Source organism: Heterocephalus glaber, unplaced genomic scaffold, assembly GCF_053883595.1.
Source record: "Heterocephalus glaber isolate CG9 unplaced genomic scaffold, H.glaber_assembly_v1.0 deba00001472, whole genome shotgun sequence".
In the NCBI taxonomy this organism is placed as follows: Eukaryota; Metazoa; Chordata; class Mammalia; order Rodentia; family Bathyergidae; genus Heterocephalus; species Heterocephalus glaber.
Genome location: NW_028258315.1, coordinates 5,543,983 through 5,560,258, shown reverse-complemented (window position 1 = coordinate 5,560,258; position 16,276 = coordinate 5,543,983). Strand labels below are relative to the sequence as shown.

At 43.5% G+C, this 16,276-nt stretch overlaps 1 protein-coding gene across 5 annotated transcripts in view; it reads left to right on the top strand.

Moving 5' to 3' along the window:
• Lyrm4 (LYR motif containing 4) overlaps positions 1-16,276 on the top strand; it is a 131,245-nt gene that overhangs the window by 26,949 nt on the left and 88,020 nt on the right. For all 5 annotated transcript variants that reach the window (XM_013073268.3, XM_004847751.3, XM_087181149.1 and 2 more), the window contains exon 2: positions 11,298-11,418. In XM_013073268.3, the coding sequence (XP_012928722.2) occupies positions 11,298-11,418 (121 nt within the window). The remainder of the gene's footprint in view (positions 1-11,297; positions 11,419-16,276) is intronic.

Below are 16,276 nucleotides of genomic sequence, written 5' to 3'. Positions count from 1 at the left end.
TAGGGTGGGCAGCGCTGACACCCTTAATCCTAGTGCCCTTGAGTTTAGCACTGCACCATGAATCAATCCCAGCGTCACACAGTCTAGATCCAGCCTATAACCACATGAGGCTTTGAGGGGACATCTAGACCCAAAACATAACAGTGACCTTGTGTCTAAAGCTTCTGGGGTTTTTTTTTTCTTCTAAGCACAATGTTAAGATTATGATCTTTCTTGTCTCTTTCATGCTATCTTTATTTTTTCTGTCCTACCTTAGTGGGATTCTACAAATGAGATATGTGTTCATCTTTTACCCTGAAAAAACTTGAAGAGTGTATTAATTAGCTCCTATTGCTGGAACATAATGCCCAACATCCACAATATAAAGGAGAGGTTTAATTTGGCTCACAGTCTCAAGGGATTCAGTCCATCGTCTACAGGCTCCAAGGAAGGAATACCATGGCAGAAGAGTATGGTGGAACAAAGCTGCCTAGTTGCTTACTTCGGGAGGCAAAGCAGGAGAGCAGCCCCGGAGAGGGGGATACCAGGAGCCACATAGGTACCCAAAATTGCATCTCCATGACCCTCCCAGACACACCTAGAAATGTCCTTTAATACCCTGAGTGTTTCTAAAGCTAACCAAGTTGACATCTCAAGATTAACAGTTACCAGGAGGGAACATGGATTTTAGCCACAGCTCTGGAATTCCATCTTCCAGGACCTTGTTCTGTCTCAGTGGCCACTATCTAAAACCAAGTGCTGGCTGAGTATTTAGCTCAGTGGGGCTGCACCTGCCTCACAAGTGAAAGGTCTTGAGTTTGATCACCAGTACCAAAAAAAACGTAAAACCAAGTGAGAAGGAGCACCCACCTCAGCACTGCCTGATATGTATCCCTCACTAAGATGTTTTATTGGTGCCCTTTGCTTTGATCACTTGGTTTACATTTTGAAAAATCTTGTTGGCAACAGAATGTCAGTGGCTATGAAGATAGATTCAAGTGATAATGACTTTAATTGTGATGAATTGTAGGTTAAAGATCTTAAATGCCTTTAAGCACCACAGAGGACACCTATGCAGAAATGCTCCTAAGCCATTCCCCTAGGAGTAGACAGCAGTGTCTGCTTCAGGATACTGTGCTTTTTCTCCCACTTTTATTTTTTAAGAAAATGTTACCTTAGGGCCAGGGATTTAGCTCAGTGGTTCCGGCACCTGCCTCGCAAGCTCAAGGTCCCAAGTTCGATCCCCGGTACCAAAAAAAAAAAAATGTTACTTTAAACAATCCTCATGTGGAACCAAACCTAAAACCTGTAAGTATTTGAAGTTGATTTTATGTCATATTTTTCTGAATATACTTTTTTATTTGTACATAATTTTCATATTTATTGTTTTAACATGTATTTCATTAATTCACCATAATTTCTGGAGTTTGTTGGGGGGGTTTTTGTTTGTTTTGTGGTCTCTGTTTGATACTGAGGATCAAACCCAGGGCCTTGTGCATGCTAAGACAATGTGTCTACTGCTGAGCTACATCTCCAGCCCTAATTCATTCACTTGCACTGACATTTAGATTAGGACTTGAATCTTGAGTTGGAGGAAACCATAGGTCCCATGAACATTTGTGGCTCTGGTGTGAAAAACCTGTACCATTGCCCCTTTGAGCCCTGCAAAGAGTTCTCACCCTCATTGCAATTCTCTTACACCTATCTGTCAAAGCTGCAGCTGTGGATCCACACACACACCTGCCTTTTCCATAACTACCCCTGGCAGCTGAACATGGAAAAAACCACCATCTGGCAGATTGGCTGCACTGTGCTGGGTGTTACCAATTCATCTGGCCCCCTCTCGCCCCAGGCAAGTTCAGGGGTCTGTTCAGGCTGTTTCTGAAATGATTGTTTTCACCCCACCCCCTTTTCAAACTTCCTAACCACTCTTCCTTGTGATTTTATTTCTAATTTATAAGCCACATGCTGTACTGTTGAGAAGAACTTCACTGCCATGGCCAGTTCCACTGATCTTTTCTCATTTTTAATTTATCAAATATTCTAACTACTTTGTTTCTGATTTTTCATGAAGACTATGGTATACTTTTCTGGACAGGAAGGAAAACACAATTAAGTTTAGCTCTTGTTTATTCCTAAGAAAGATATTTAAGCCATTAATTTTCAGCTAACTCTGGGTTTGACTAGATTCCAAAGATTTTAAGCATGGCTTCTTCATTTTAAAGAACTTTTCTTACTAGGTTATGAATTTCCACTTAGGTCCAATTATTATTAATGGGGTTATTTCCAAGAACTTGGGTCTTTTTCCTACCACATTTACTACGTTGTGGTCAGTAGGTACACGCCGATGTTTTCCTTTTTGAAGTCCCTTGAGGCATCCTGACAGTTGTGTCCACTCTGTGAAGTTTGCCTTTTTTGTCCCCAGTGATTACATCTGGTTGTTCTGCTCCACTTTGACCCATCTTTTCCCTTCCCTGCCACCCCTGCCTGCTTTTAAATATTCCCAGGGTTCCTCCAGGGCTCTGTCCAAGGCTGGCTCCCTCCCCACCTGCTGCTTTCATGGGAACGAACTCCTGCCACCAGTACCACACCCTTGCCAGCGATGCTTCCCACTCCCTGGGTGCTGTTCACAGTTGTTGCCTGCCTGAATCCACTCATCCAAGCTCCACACCCGTATTTCTGGTAGCCTGCTGTCTATGTGCACCTGGTGCCCTGTTGCTGTGTCTGCTGAATACTTGTTAATCCACTCTTTCCTGTCCCCATGGCCTTGCTTCAGTCTTACTTAATTCCCTGTCATGTTCTCACCTGGCTGTATGTATTGTCTAACGTGTACCCTTCCCCAGTCTCCTCTTCCACAGATAGAGCCTCCTCACCGAGCCACATCCCCAGCCCTCTTAATTTTGTAATTTTGAGCCCAGGTCTTGCCGAGTTGCTAAATTGCCCAAGCTGCCTTGAACTTGAGATCCTCCTGCCTGAGCCTCCAAGAGTGCTGGCATTCCAGGCCTGCTGCATCACACCCAGCCCCAGAAGTTTTCATAACTCTGGGAAACCGTTGACTGTGCTTGCGTTAGAGAACTGCTTGTCTAAATCCTGGATATATTGACTGTGCCTGTTAGGAGCCAGGCGCAAGCAGGAGGTGAGCACCTGGGGCGGGAAGCGAGGCTGCGTCCATGTCTGCAGCGATTGTGGCCTGAGGAATCCAGGCGCATAGACTCTCATAGCTGCGCGTGGGGTACTGTGAACAACTGGATGCAAGGGGTCTGGGTTTGTGAGCTCCTTTGAGTCACCCAGAAACTACCTGCCCACATGGAAAAGTTGTCTTCCATGAAGCCATTCCCTGGTGCCAAAAAGATTGGAAACTGCTGGGCTAATGGACAAGCAAGGGGACACATTTTTTTCACCTTACAGCTTTTTGTGGACTTTTGAACCTGTAACTTCTAAATATTTTTGCAAACATTAATCTTAAAACTACATGATATCATAGTTTATATAGCTACTTGTCCAGAATTGAACATTTAGGATGTTTGTTTTTAATCTTATAAGTATTCTGTGTAATGAACATTATCCTGCATGCATCTTTGAACATATTTCAAATTATTTCTGCAGGATCAGTCACTAAAAGTGAAGTTAGTCAATAAGATTGTGAACATTGGTCAGGCATGGTAGCGAATGCCTATAATCTCAGCACTTGGGGGACTGAGGCAGGAGGATTGCCATGAGCTGGAGGTCAGCCTGGGCTGTGTATGAGTTCAGAGCCAGGCTGAACTACATAGCGAGACCCTGTCTCAACCCCCTCCCAAAAAACTATTACGAATATTGTTACCCATCGTACTGATTTTCCCACAGGGCGCCCCAGTTCATGTGTCCACCAGAATACTCTGTTAATGGGTTGGACAGAGAATATTACCTTGTTTAAATTTATTTGTACTTCTTTCATTGTGGCTGAAGCTGAACATTCATATATCTATGTCTGTCTTTCTAAATTTACTCATTCTTTGTGCTGTCATGTGAATTATTGTTTAATGCCTCTTGCTCATTTATTTATTGTGGTCTTAATGTCTTTCTGTTTGATTTATATGGTCTATTTATATGCTGAGCATATTAATCTTTTGTCGTATTTGTTTCTAACTGGGTTAGGTCTTTAAGAGCTAGGGGGACTTCAGAAATGCAGTTGGAGGAGGATGCTCCATTTGTGACAAGAAGGCAGCAAATCTCACAGAGAAGATGGAGGGGCTGCAGGCCTCCCCTGGGCTGATGTGGCCCGGCCTCCCTGGAGTGGGAGAGGTGAATGGACGTCCTGTATTCCAACACCACTAATGTGTGTACTGTATCTTAAGTCAGGGGAAAACCATAGGGAACTTAAGTGCACAGTGGGTATTATTTACAGCTCCTCACAAAGCCAAAGCTTTCACCCCCAAAATGGATTTTCTCAAGGTAATTTCACCTCCTGAATCCACAACCCTTCATTGGTCACTGTCTTTCTTTTGTGAACAGTTTAGCCCAATTATTTCGTGTGTTCTTGGTGCTTGTATCAATAGCTCTTTCCCATGTTTGGCTGTCAGCTACTCTTCTTAAGACAGGCTTGGCACTTAAAGTATTTGTAGAAACACTTGAAGCAGTGGTGAGAGAGAGAGACCTTTTTAGGCTTTGTGGTAACAGCTTGGCTCAGTGGAGTGCTTATCAAAGACTGGATAGTTTTGCAGATGCCTGGGGGAGGAGTAGCTCGGGTTGGGAAGCACAGGCCCAAGTCACTTGGGTTGGGAACCTAGCTCTGTGATTAGGAAACGTGACCTTGGCCTACATTTTGTAGTCTGATTCAGAGTGTGGGATTAAGAGCAATAATATATATCAGATACTTAGAATACTCCATACGTAGTATCTGCACCAAAAAGTATTGCTATTATTTCATTATCCTGTTGGACCCTCAAAACAGTATTTCAAATGACCGTGAAAGCAGCCCTGTGTTTGGTTAGTTGGTTGGTTGGTTGGTTGGTTGGTTGGTTGGTGTTTGAGACAGAGTCTCACTCTACAGCCCAAGCAGTGCTGAAATGTGTAGTCTTCCTGCCTCAGCACCCCAAGGGCTGAAAGCAGCCCTTTTCGTTGAGGAAAATACAAATCCGAGGATATACTTATGTATATTCCATTCATATTATCTACTTAGAGAGTTTGTTTGTTTGTTTTGTGTAGTTCAGACTGACATTGAACTCACTGTGTAACACAGGCTGGCCTGGAACTTGCAGTAGTCCTCCTGCCTCAGCCTCCCAAATGCTGAGGTTACAGGTGTAAACTACCATGCCCAGTTTAAAATTCTTTATTTTCCCTTCTAGGGTAAAAGTATTTTTTTCATGGCTTGGAATTCAGGGTTCTGTAAGTAAATATTTTGGCATTGTCCTCTGGTTGTTAAATCTCAATAAGTCATCTTAATTTTTTATAATCATTTCTATGACATTTTCTTCCATGATAACTTTACTCATATAATTCAGTTTGTTCACACTTATTATTTAGAGGTTATATACCTTTACCTTGCTATGAAGGTTAATTTTTTTCTTACATATATCTCACCAACCGATTTTATTTTTTGTTTTAGATTTGAATTTTCACTATTTCTATTTTGCTTTCCATAATTCAGTGCTAATTTTTCCTTTTTCAGCTATATACATATTCTCTAGCATTGCCATCTTTTGTGCTTTCTTTTCCTGTACTTAAAAATGGGTAAATGTGATGTAATTTGTTGTTAACTTTTAGTTTACCTTAAAAGTCAAGTCGACTTCTCAAAGAATAGTTTATATACAATAAAATGTATCCATTTGAAGTGCACGTTCATTGTTTTGACACACAGGCCTGCAGAAATGCTACCCCATCAAGGAAGAACCACTCCATTTCCCTCTGTGCTCTTTGAATGGCTCTGGTTTGCTACTTTGATCTCTTCCTATCAGATCTCAGTGCTCCCCTCCAGCCTGAGACTCTTGTTCTTGAGCTCTGTGTCCCCCAGCATCTGATAGGGCGTGGCAGCATCAGCATTTAGTATGTGTTTCTTGGATTAATTCTAACTGTGGATTCTGTAATCGTTGTCTTTCATAACTTACCCAAACTGTGTGCTCCAAACCCTTTTTTTCATTGTGTTTCTTTCGTTGTGGCTTGTTTGCTGTATTTTCCTTTTCCATCATTGGTATTTTTCTTGAAGGTCTTTTGGATACTGTCCATAGTGTTTTGTTTTTTGAGGGGGGGTTTTGGTACCTGGGATCAAACTCAGGTCGTTGTGCTTGCGAGGCAGGCGGCAGAACCACTGAGCTAACTCCCCGGCCCTGTCCATAGTATTTTTGAGTTCATGTATTCAGTAAATGGTTCTCAAGCACCTTCCCTGATCTAGACCTGTGAGACACAGTAGTGAGCAAGAAAGATCTGAGGCCCCAGTGTGTGAGGGTTATTGTCTAGTAGGAACTCACACTTATAAGAAAGAAGTTTTCTGCTCTGCTCTTCACTCTGTTACCTACCCAGAGTGCTGCTTACACTACACACGCACACACACACAGCTCGCATAATACCAAGGCTTTTGCATTAGCATGGCATTGAAGAACCTGAACCCAGATCAGGGCTGAGAGCTTAGAAGTAGAAGAGGTGTCAAAGATTGAAATAGTAAGATTTTTGTAATTAAATATAGGGAGTTTTAGGAAAAAAAGGAATTGAGGATGCATCTCTTAAGTTGTCTGACTGAGGCTGTTGACTGCATAAAAACCCTCCTGCCTTTGGAAGGAAATCCTGGTCATTGGTGCCAAAAGGAAAGAAAGGTGGATGGCCTCAATTCATAGTGTGTTAACTGGAATAATCTGTATTTTTGTTCAAAATCCATAAAGCAATTGAGTAATATGGATTTAAACCAGAAGGGAGGTCTGGGTGAGAGAAATAATTGAAGCCAGTGGCATATATGTCATAGTTGAGATCTTAGACAGAGACTTTATTAAAAAGAGGTTCACATACCAGTGCTCAAGAACGCAACATGTAAGGCAGCAGAATACAGCAAGCCTGCAGAGAAGACTGGGAAGGGGTAACTAGTAGATCAAAAGACCAGGAAAAGAAACAACTGAAAATGGAATCCTCTGTCCAGCAAGTAGCGATACAGCAGTGGAGAAGACTGCACGTGATAGGCCAGGGAGTGTAGCTCAGTGGTGGAGGACAGGCGTAGCACACAGAAGGCCCGAGATCCAATCTCCAGCACCAAAAAAAGGAAGAAGAAAAAAAAAAATTGCAAATGATACCCAGTAAAAGATTGCTTGTCACTTGTCTCGTGAAAATTGTGATTTTAAAAGCTCTTACTTTTATTAAACCTTGTGCTGATTTTTTAATTACCTAAATTTGGTGATCTGTGTATACAGTGAGTGCCCTTTGGCTATAAAGGTTTGATGGATCTTGACACTTGCAAACAGATCACAGTCACAGAGGCACATGATGGAGAAGTAGCCAGGTGTCCTGGCCTCAAAGATGTTTAAGGGTGACCCCACTGGGAAGTGACAGCAAGACTGGGATCTCACTAGCATCTCCTCTGCCCCCTGGAGTATGGAAATATGCTAGAATTCAGCAGCTTCCTCTTAATGACAGTAAAGGAAGCACTGTCCTCAGGAGCAAAGCACATTTTAGTGAAAGAAGGTAGGCAGACCTGTCCTTCCAAGCAGGCAAGGATGAATGGAAGTTTGCTGTGAAGAATAAAAAGGGTGGAACTGCCTTATTACTGGGGCATTTGCCTAGGGGCTGGAGAAAAACAAGAAGAGGCACAGATGAGTTCATGGGCTGCATAAGCAGAGACACCAGCATCTAGGATGATGATGAATGACAGAGAGAGGTCTTGCACTAACTGATCGGCCTCACTACGATTCCAAAGCAGATGTGAGCAGCCAAGTGCTTTTGGCCCACAGTGGTTCCGCAGGAGAGAAAGTGAAGCATGACCTCAGGCACCAAAGAGCTTTCCTTACTTCTGCTGTGCTGCTGGGAAAGTGGAGTGAGCGGGGACCTCAGAAAGCAGTTTGGTCCTTGCAGAGGCAAAAAGACAGCCAGTTAGAAGAGCCTGTGGACACCCGAGATCCGCCGGTAGACCAAAGGGCAAAGGCTGGGGTGGACAAGGAAAGCCCAATGGGATCTCCGGCTAAGAGAAGCACTAAGAAGATGGCGAGCTTCAGGAGGCAGAGGGAGGGCAGTGCCGGCCTGAGCGGACGCTTTACCGAGTCTGTGGATGCAGTCTCCTTCCTTTTTCTGTGCTCATTTTCCACGCCTTCCTTATTCCTTTTTTTCCTTTCTTTTTTGCTGTGCTGGGTATTTCAACCAGCCTTATGCACCTTATAATGGATGACCTTTAACACGCAGCGGGACTCCACTGTGTGCGTGGAATTTTGTATTTTTTTTTTGAGATAGGGTTTTGCCACATAGCCAAGGCAGGCCTGGAATTCTGAATCCTCCTGTCTCTGCCTCCCGAGTCCTGGGATTATAAGGTACACCACCCCTCAGGGGACTCTGTGCATGTATTCACTGTGCCATGTTTGATCCTTTATTGCAAACAGCTTCTGACTTCTAAAAGGATCATCTTGATGTAATGTAAGGCATTGTGTAGCAGCTGCACTTTCTATTGTTACAGCATCTGCACATTTTCTTTGAAAGGTTCTTGCTCAGTGCTAGTGGAGATGCTGGTAGCCAGAATGTGTTCAAGGACAGATGATTTTTGCTTCACAGTGGGCAAAAAAGAATGCAAATGATAAAAACCAGAGTAGAGGCAGGGTTGAAATAACCACTGGTTGCCCCTCTCCCACAAAATGTAAGGGCTCACCCAAATCTGTGTGTCTATCTTCACAAAATTTTGGTCATTTAAAATAAATTCATGTAACTGAGGAATGAATTGTTCGTGCAACAGCACCTTTGTGGTTCTGAGCCACTGAAATGTGTTTGCTTAGGGGAAAGAATAGCACCCTAAGCATTAAATGCTGCAGGAAGAGAAACAAAATGGAGAGGAGGGGACACCTGAGGGATGGAGGAAGAAACCATTTCATCCTTTCAGAAGTGCATCCAGAATTTGAACCATGACTCTTGATTGCTTGGGCACATTTGGTTGCAAGATCTAGAACTGCATTCCTTCAGGTGAGGACTTTGGAGAATTGGAAGACAGATAATATACAGCAGAATATTTTGTACTCTGAGCCTTGAGCTTATTCAATATAAATTATTGAGAGTCTAAAGCAATTTTCTGATTCTTAAACTTTGGAAGAACTTAGGTTTTTTTCCATTTCATGCAATAGTTCTTTTCTTATAACTATTCTGAAGTGGTCACTAGCTTCTAAAAACAGAGTATGGTGATAACCACTACTACCCATGTTGTTTTTCCAAAAGCCCATGCAGCATCCTGGGTGAAAAATTAAAACAATAGATGAGGGGTCTGGGCTGTAGCCCAGTGATAGAGTGGTAAATTTATGTTATAAAAATGATTTTGCATATGGATCAAAATATTACAATTAAATTATTTTGTCATTTCACTGTTCCAAACGCCATGAAAAAAGAAAACTGCTTTGGAGACGTACGTGGGTGTGAGGAAGAACAAAGATACTGTGTTATAAATAACCATTATGCTGTACAGGAAAGTGCTCCAGAAATTGTTGTTAGCTACTTACCTACTGATCTAAAGTGTTGGTAGTTAGCAGGTCCCCGTGAGTAAAATCTGTATCTGATAGATTCTATTAGTAAAATTTTCCCATATCCCTTTATAACTGAATGAGCCCCACGTAAGTTGTCTTGCAGCTGCAAGTACGCGGGCTACTGCCTTTCCAGTAGCTGTAGCATTTAGGGTTGATACTGAGCACTCAGTTTCCTCTGCAAATTCCCCAGCTGGTTATCTTAGGGTTAAGATCCGAATCTCAACAGTGTCTTGCATTCCTGAATTCCTCAATTCTTTCTCCTTTATGATTACTAGATTGAGTTTTACTCCTGCTTTTAAATGCAAAAAGACCTGCCATTCACATTTTTAATGTAAAATTTCTTTTTGCTTTAGAAAAATTTATCTAGAACGAAATTTGCACTCCAGATTTCCCAGTCTCTGGGCCTCTAACAGCACCCCACCCTTATCCCTGAGAACACTGACCTCCCCTTTTTCTCCTTTCTTTGCCTCTATTTCTATTCTGCTGCTGGTAAATGTTACTATGAGTATTGCATGGATTACTTAGCTGGTATTTAAAGTGAAAAGCAGTGATCTGAGATCACTATAAAGATTAGAGAAAATGGGGTTTAACCATCCGACTCAGGCTGCTTTTCCTCAGTCTCTCGTCTCTGAATACAGAGTAGATGGGGAGGCTCGGGTTGAAGGCCATGACTCTGAGTGTGGGAGCATGTCCATTTAAGAGCCCTTGTCGCTTCTGTGTGGATAATTACCCAGACTGCTCCATCCGCTGCGCTGCGTACACACTGGTGTGCCCCCGAGGATGTGGGGTAAAGGTGAGGCCGTGACACAAAGAGAGGGGAATAATTGCATTAAGAGATAGCAAGGATAGTAAGAATAACCTGTATTTATTGAGTCTGTCCAAGTACCAGGCTTCATGCCAACATCCAGACTCACATAATGAAGCCTCACCCTCCCAGCTGCTCTGAGCAGTATTGCGCATCTGTGACAGACGAGGAAACATGGCCTTATGTTAAGAAGCCGACTGAGCCTGTCTGATCTGAAAGCCTTCACTTGAATGCTCGCCTGGACTACAAGTGCCCTTTGTCTGGCTGGGGTGTGTGTGTGCTTGCACACACGCGCGTGTGCACATGCATGCACTCATGTACAGATGTAGGCACTTTCAAGATGAAGAAAGCATTTTGGAATAATCCCACACTTCCTTACAAAGCCAAGAGCCTTACGTTTTATGATAAGGAAAGAGAAGTGAGATCCAAAAGATGGGACAGAGATTGGAAAGCTGGTCACTATCTCACTCAGTATGTGCATTTGCGAGGCATCATTATTAAACCTCTGAATTCTTGGCTCATACAATAACAGTTCAATTACCCATGCTAATGGAGGGAGGCCAGATGTGAATAACTCTAAAGAGCCAGTAATCTAAGGAGTATTTCAGGAGCTGTTTGCTGTTTGTATTGACTTGTTTGGAATAGGTTTATTTTCCTAAATCTGTTTGCTTAGTCATCCAAAAATAGCAGTGGATTGGCCTGTCCCACAAGCAAAGATCAAAGTGGATTATACACTGGAGAATACTCCACAGTTAATTTTAGAGGAAAAGCTTTTAAATTCATTGAAAAGCATAGCCTCAGACATTCTGACACCGTTTTCTTTTTTCTCTGAATTCATTTAGAACGTATGCTATCAGGAGGATAAGAGACGCCTTCAGAGAAAATAAAAATGTAAAGGATCCGGTAGAAATTCAAACCCTAGTGAATAAAGCCAGAAGAGACCTTGGGATAATCCGCCGACAGGTAAGACGGTTCAGTGATACACTGTTTTTCATTAGGAGCCTTCAGCACTGACATTTCCCCCTTGATTGGACATCACTGCTTTTGCTGTTTCTGATTTATACCACAGGACCATGAAACTCTGTCTTCTTTTCTAATATAAACATAGAAAAATGAATTATATTATCGAATTCAAGGACAACATGAAGGAAAAAGTATCAGCTTCCCAGAATTTCCAGGGACTGCATCCTTCTGGGAATCTGAGCTTTCATAGCTTGCTAAATGTTGATGTGTTAAGTGTGAAAAACTTCAGTACAATAACTTTTTAAAATCCACATTGACCTGGGATTTAGCTCGGTGGTTCTGCCGCCTACCTTGAAAGCGAAAGGTCCCGAGTTTGATCCCCGGTACAAAATAAATAAATAAAATCCACATCTTTGTAAAGTGTCCTACACATGTATATGTAGAAATATGTCACGGAATAAATATACCTTCCTCTTCCTAGTATTTTCCATCCTAATGCAAGATGAGTAGAGTGGGGGATGAACCTGTTAGGTTTCACATGCAAGGTGTCTGCAGCGCAGGCGGCACCAAGCACAGCTGCTTGGGTACTGACCCCATAAAGGACCGTACAGGGTGTTTTTTCCCATTCTATATAAGTGCCAGGGGTCACCTTGACCTGGGCTGGCCTTTGTCACTTATAAGGTAGGTGGAGCATCTGACAGCCTGGTCTCCTGGGAAGTGTGATCTGTCTGACTCCTGCAGGACTAATGAGAATGTCAAAGGCTAAAGGAGCCCTGCATCGATCAGTTTTCTCACCCTATAAGAAAATTGCCCCTTTCACTGTTTTTCTCAGGTACACCATAAGCTCTGTTTCTACTTTCATTTATTTCTTTATTTTACTTGGCAGTGATTTGTTTATAAAGTGCAGCGGGGAAACCCCTTACCATTTCATAAGTTCTGCTAGTATATTTCTTTGACAGCCTCAGGAGGATCCCTGCTTGGCTATCATTCCCTTAGGCTCATCTTTGCCTGACCCTTCTTCATGCTTGACTCTAAACAGAATTTAAACAAAAAGCAATATTAAAAACTGTAATGTGTATTTTATGTGAAGAATATGTCTGGTTCTATTGTGAACTTAATAGAACAATCCCTTCCACAATACTATTTCAAATTCTCATAATCCTACTTGAGGTCTGCAGTTATCTAACAATAGAATAACTATCACATTCAAACAGGTCTGGGGAATGGTTATTAGTGAAAGATAATAGGGGAGTTCAGGGAAGGACTGCTCTACACATTTGCATGTACTATGAGGTGGCAGAAATTAGATTAACATTTTCCATTCACCCGCAGTTGGAGTTCATGGGATCTTCAGAACGTTAGAGAAACAAGAAACCTGAATTCATCTTGTATATAAACTCAGATAGATTCAATTCCATGGAGTTTTCTCTGTGTGTAGAAATTGGCAAGCATTTCCAAAACAGGCTGGTTTTATCTTTCACTTAAAGTGTTCAGAATATCAACTGCCAATTGTCTGTGTCCGTTCTTGGTTTGAAATGAAGACCACTGCTGAGGGCCAGCTCGGTGGTAGAGCACTGGCCTGGGTCCCATCCCCAGCACCACGCACACAGGACCTCATCGCTGTCCACAGGGAATCCACGCTGAACACAGAGGCAAGTGTCCCTAGAGGAGGACAGCGAGTGGGCCGAGGGTGCCCCCACCAGGACGGCTGCACAACTGCACCTCCTGGTGGGGCTGCCGGCTGCCTCCTTCGCAGGCCAGGCTGTCATCCCCTCCTCCAGGAGCCTGATAAATGTGAGCAGTCTCTGTCCAGCTCTCGTCAGTACCTACTGTGGTATCACCCCTTGCCTGCCTTATTTCCCGCCATCCCTTCAAGGCCACAGGACTGTTCAGACAGGGACCTGACTTGTCATGGTCACCGCTATCTGGTGGGCAAAAGCAGGGTTCTGGGATTAGCCTGCCTGTGTTCCAGGCCTGACTTGACCAACCACCTTTGGGACCTTGAGCAGGATATTTAACCTCAGTGCCAGTGGAAGATGCACATGAGGATAGCGGCCTTGTAATAGGACCCAGCTAACATACAAGAAGCCCCTGGAGTGGTGGCACATAGTCGGCCCCCCACAGCGCTTTCTGTTATCACCCACAGTCTCTGGAACAGTGCTGTGTGAGCTGGATGCTCAGTAAGTGTCTGTTGACTAAGTGAAGGCATGCAGGCTTTGTCCCAAATGTACACCTCGCTGAAGGGGCCTGTGCTGCCCAAATCCCGGTGTCTTATTGGCCACCCAGAACACTTTTCCTGAAGGAGTGAACTGTGAAAGGAAAACAGATCTTGAGGATCTTGACCTGTCACCTTCATGAGCTGTGCTGTCCTTCGGAGCACAGCTTCATGTCCCCAAGACAGGAAGCCCATAGCCACGTCCCAGCTGCCAGACATGCTCATCTCCACCCGCAACACAGTAACCTGTGTCCCAGCTTTCTGGCTCTCTCCAGAGTGCAGCTCCTTGCTGATGCTACCAGGCATCACAAGCCTGGTAAGATTTTGCAGTTTTTAAAAGTTTCTGAACAGAATGTTCCTCTGCATCCCTGCCTGGAGAAACTGTAAAGGAAAATGGATGCCTTGACCAAGTCCAGAGAGTAAACTGAAGTTTAAGGATGTGAGCTCCTGCTTTAACAGAAACTAGAAGAAAACAATCTTCTCAGGCCACCCTGCCATTTTATTCCCGAGGTGTTTAAAGACCTCAATGAGCTGGCTCGGCCTCTCCACTCAGTTCTTTCATTCTTCCTTCATGGCCTGATGTGCACACTGTTTAGTCTGCACTGACCACCCTGAGGGCTTTGAGATAGCATCAGGATTTCCTGTTAGCCTTTACAGAGCTCCTACGGATTAATCTCATTTCTAGGAGTGGCACGTTGTTTTTCTATCATGGTGAACAAGTCCACCTCCTTTTCTTCATTCTCTATGATTATGGCCAAACATGTACCTGCTCTGTCTTTGACATTCTTACACCAGCTCTGTCCCTGAAATTACAGTCTGGTCCACTAATCTCAAATCTCCCCAACTATTGTACATTCACCTTATCAGATCCCAGAACTAGTGGAGACATTCTTCTGCCTTCTCATAAGCTGCCATTATTTCCATAAAGACAGTTCTGGAAAGACAAGCTGAGCCTTGAGCTCTCAGGAGATCCTCTCTGCTACGAGCAGGTTCTGGACTGACCCCCACTGAACCTCTTCTCTGTCTGCTCTGCAGGAGGCATCACAAAGGTTGTAGAAGACTTCTGTGGGGGGGCCACATGGAGCCAGACTGGTGGGCATAGCTGGGCCGTGTGTAGCGTTGGGTGAATAGCTCTCTAACAGTCTGGACAGCGCCTCTGACCAGAAACCGGCTTCTTAGGTCTTTTACATCAGAAAGATGAGCAAGAAAGCAAGATTTGCTTTGTTTTTCTTTTCTTTCTTTTTTCCCCTCAAGGATATTCTTAATATTCCTGTTTATAAGGCATTAGTTAGAATCACTATCAGTTAATCAGCCCGGTTTAGTAGAGCATGGCAGATTGCTGTGGCCCTTTGATTTTTTTCCCCCAGAGCTGATGATGGAACACAGGGCCATGGCATGCTAGGCAAGTGCTCTGCCCCTCGGCTGCCTCTCCAGCCTACACTTTGGATTCTTCAACAGCCACAGTGTACCTTGTTTTGTGTCACTGCTTCTTACACACTAGCACCTTGCTCCTCCAAGTGTCTTCTACACATCTGCAGCCTCAGCAGCCCTTGGGAGCCTTCCCTCCCTGTGCAGTTCACAGAGATTTTGTGTTTAGCAAAGAAAAATACTTCCAAAACCTTCTGAAAAGGGGCTGTAATCTTAGTCCCCTGTCTGGCTTAGTCGTCACATGTCTGTGGGAGGGAAAAGAGTCGAAGACCTGTTGGAATTGGAAACGCAGCAGTGGCACAAGCACCTGCCTGTGATGTCTGTTTCATGAGTCCCTGGAACGCATGAATTAAGATCATTTCAGGAATATTTAGATAAATCCTAAATCCTAAATGCATAGCAACTCTTGTCTTGAAACCTGTGAAAACAAACATCTGTGCAAAGCGCTGGTGCATTTACAGCCACATGGTCTATGAAGGGTCATCTCTCCATTCATCTAGGTTCTCATGTCACAGCAAACCTGGGGAACAGAAGTTGTCTAGAGAACGTGAGAGGTGTATTTCATAGACCTCTTTCATAGTGTGGGTCACCAGGTGAATCTGTGAGCTCTAGGATGGGGAACTGCTGTTTTGTATTAAGAGGCTCCCAGCTACTGATTAAGTAAGCTAGTGGATTTAACCCTAAGTTTGCATTCAGGTCATCTTTGATTACCAAGGACAAGAAGCTACTAAAATATGCATTAATAGAACTAAGATTACATCTAACAACACAAAGTTTTTCTTTTACACAAGTGTTTGTATAATATATAATTGTACAGGAAGAAAATGCACTGGACATAGCCTAATCTCAGTAATATCAGGGTTCAGGAGTATAGATGTGGCCATCAGCTTTTCAGCGATCACTGTTTTCTCCCTCGGTGGCTCAGATTCCATGAACCTGTAGTTCTAAGCAATAAGAACCATAAGGACATGCAGAGGCTGGCCATGGTGCTGCATACCTGCAATCCCAGCACTTAGGAGGCTGAAGCAAGAGTATCACAAATTCAAATCCCACTTGGGTTACTTAGAGAGACCCTGTCTCAAAATAAAAGATAATTTTTTAAAAAAAGGACCAGGGATGTAGTTCAGTGGTCGAGTCCCCTTAGGTTCCATCCCCAGTACCACAAAAAAGAACAGGCAGCATGTACAGGTATTAAAGAGAAGGGGGAAGCCAGGT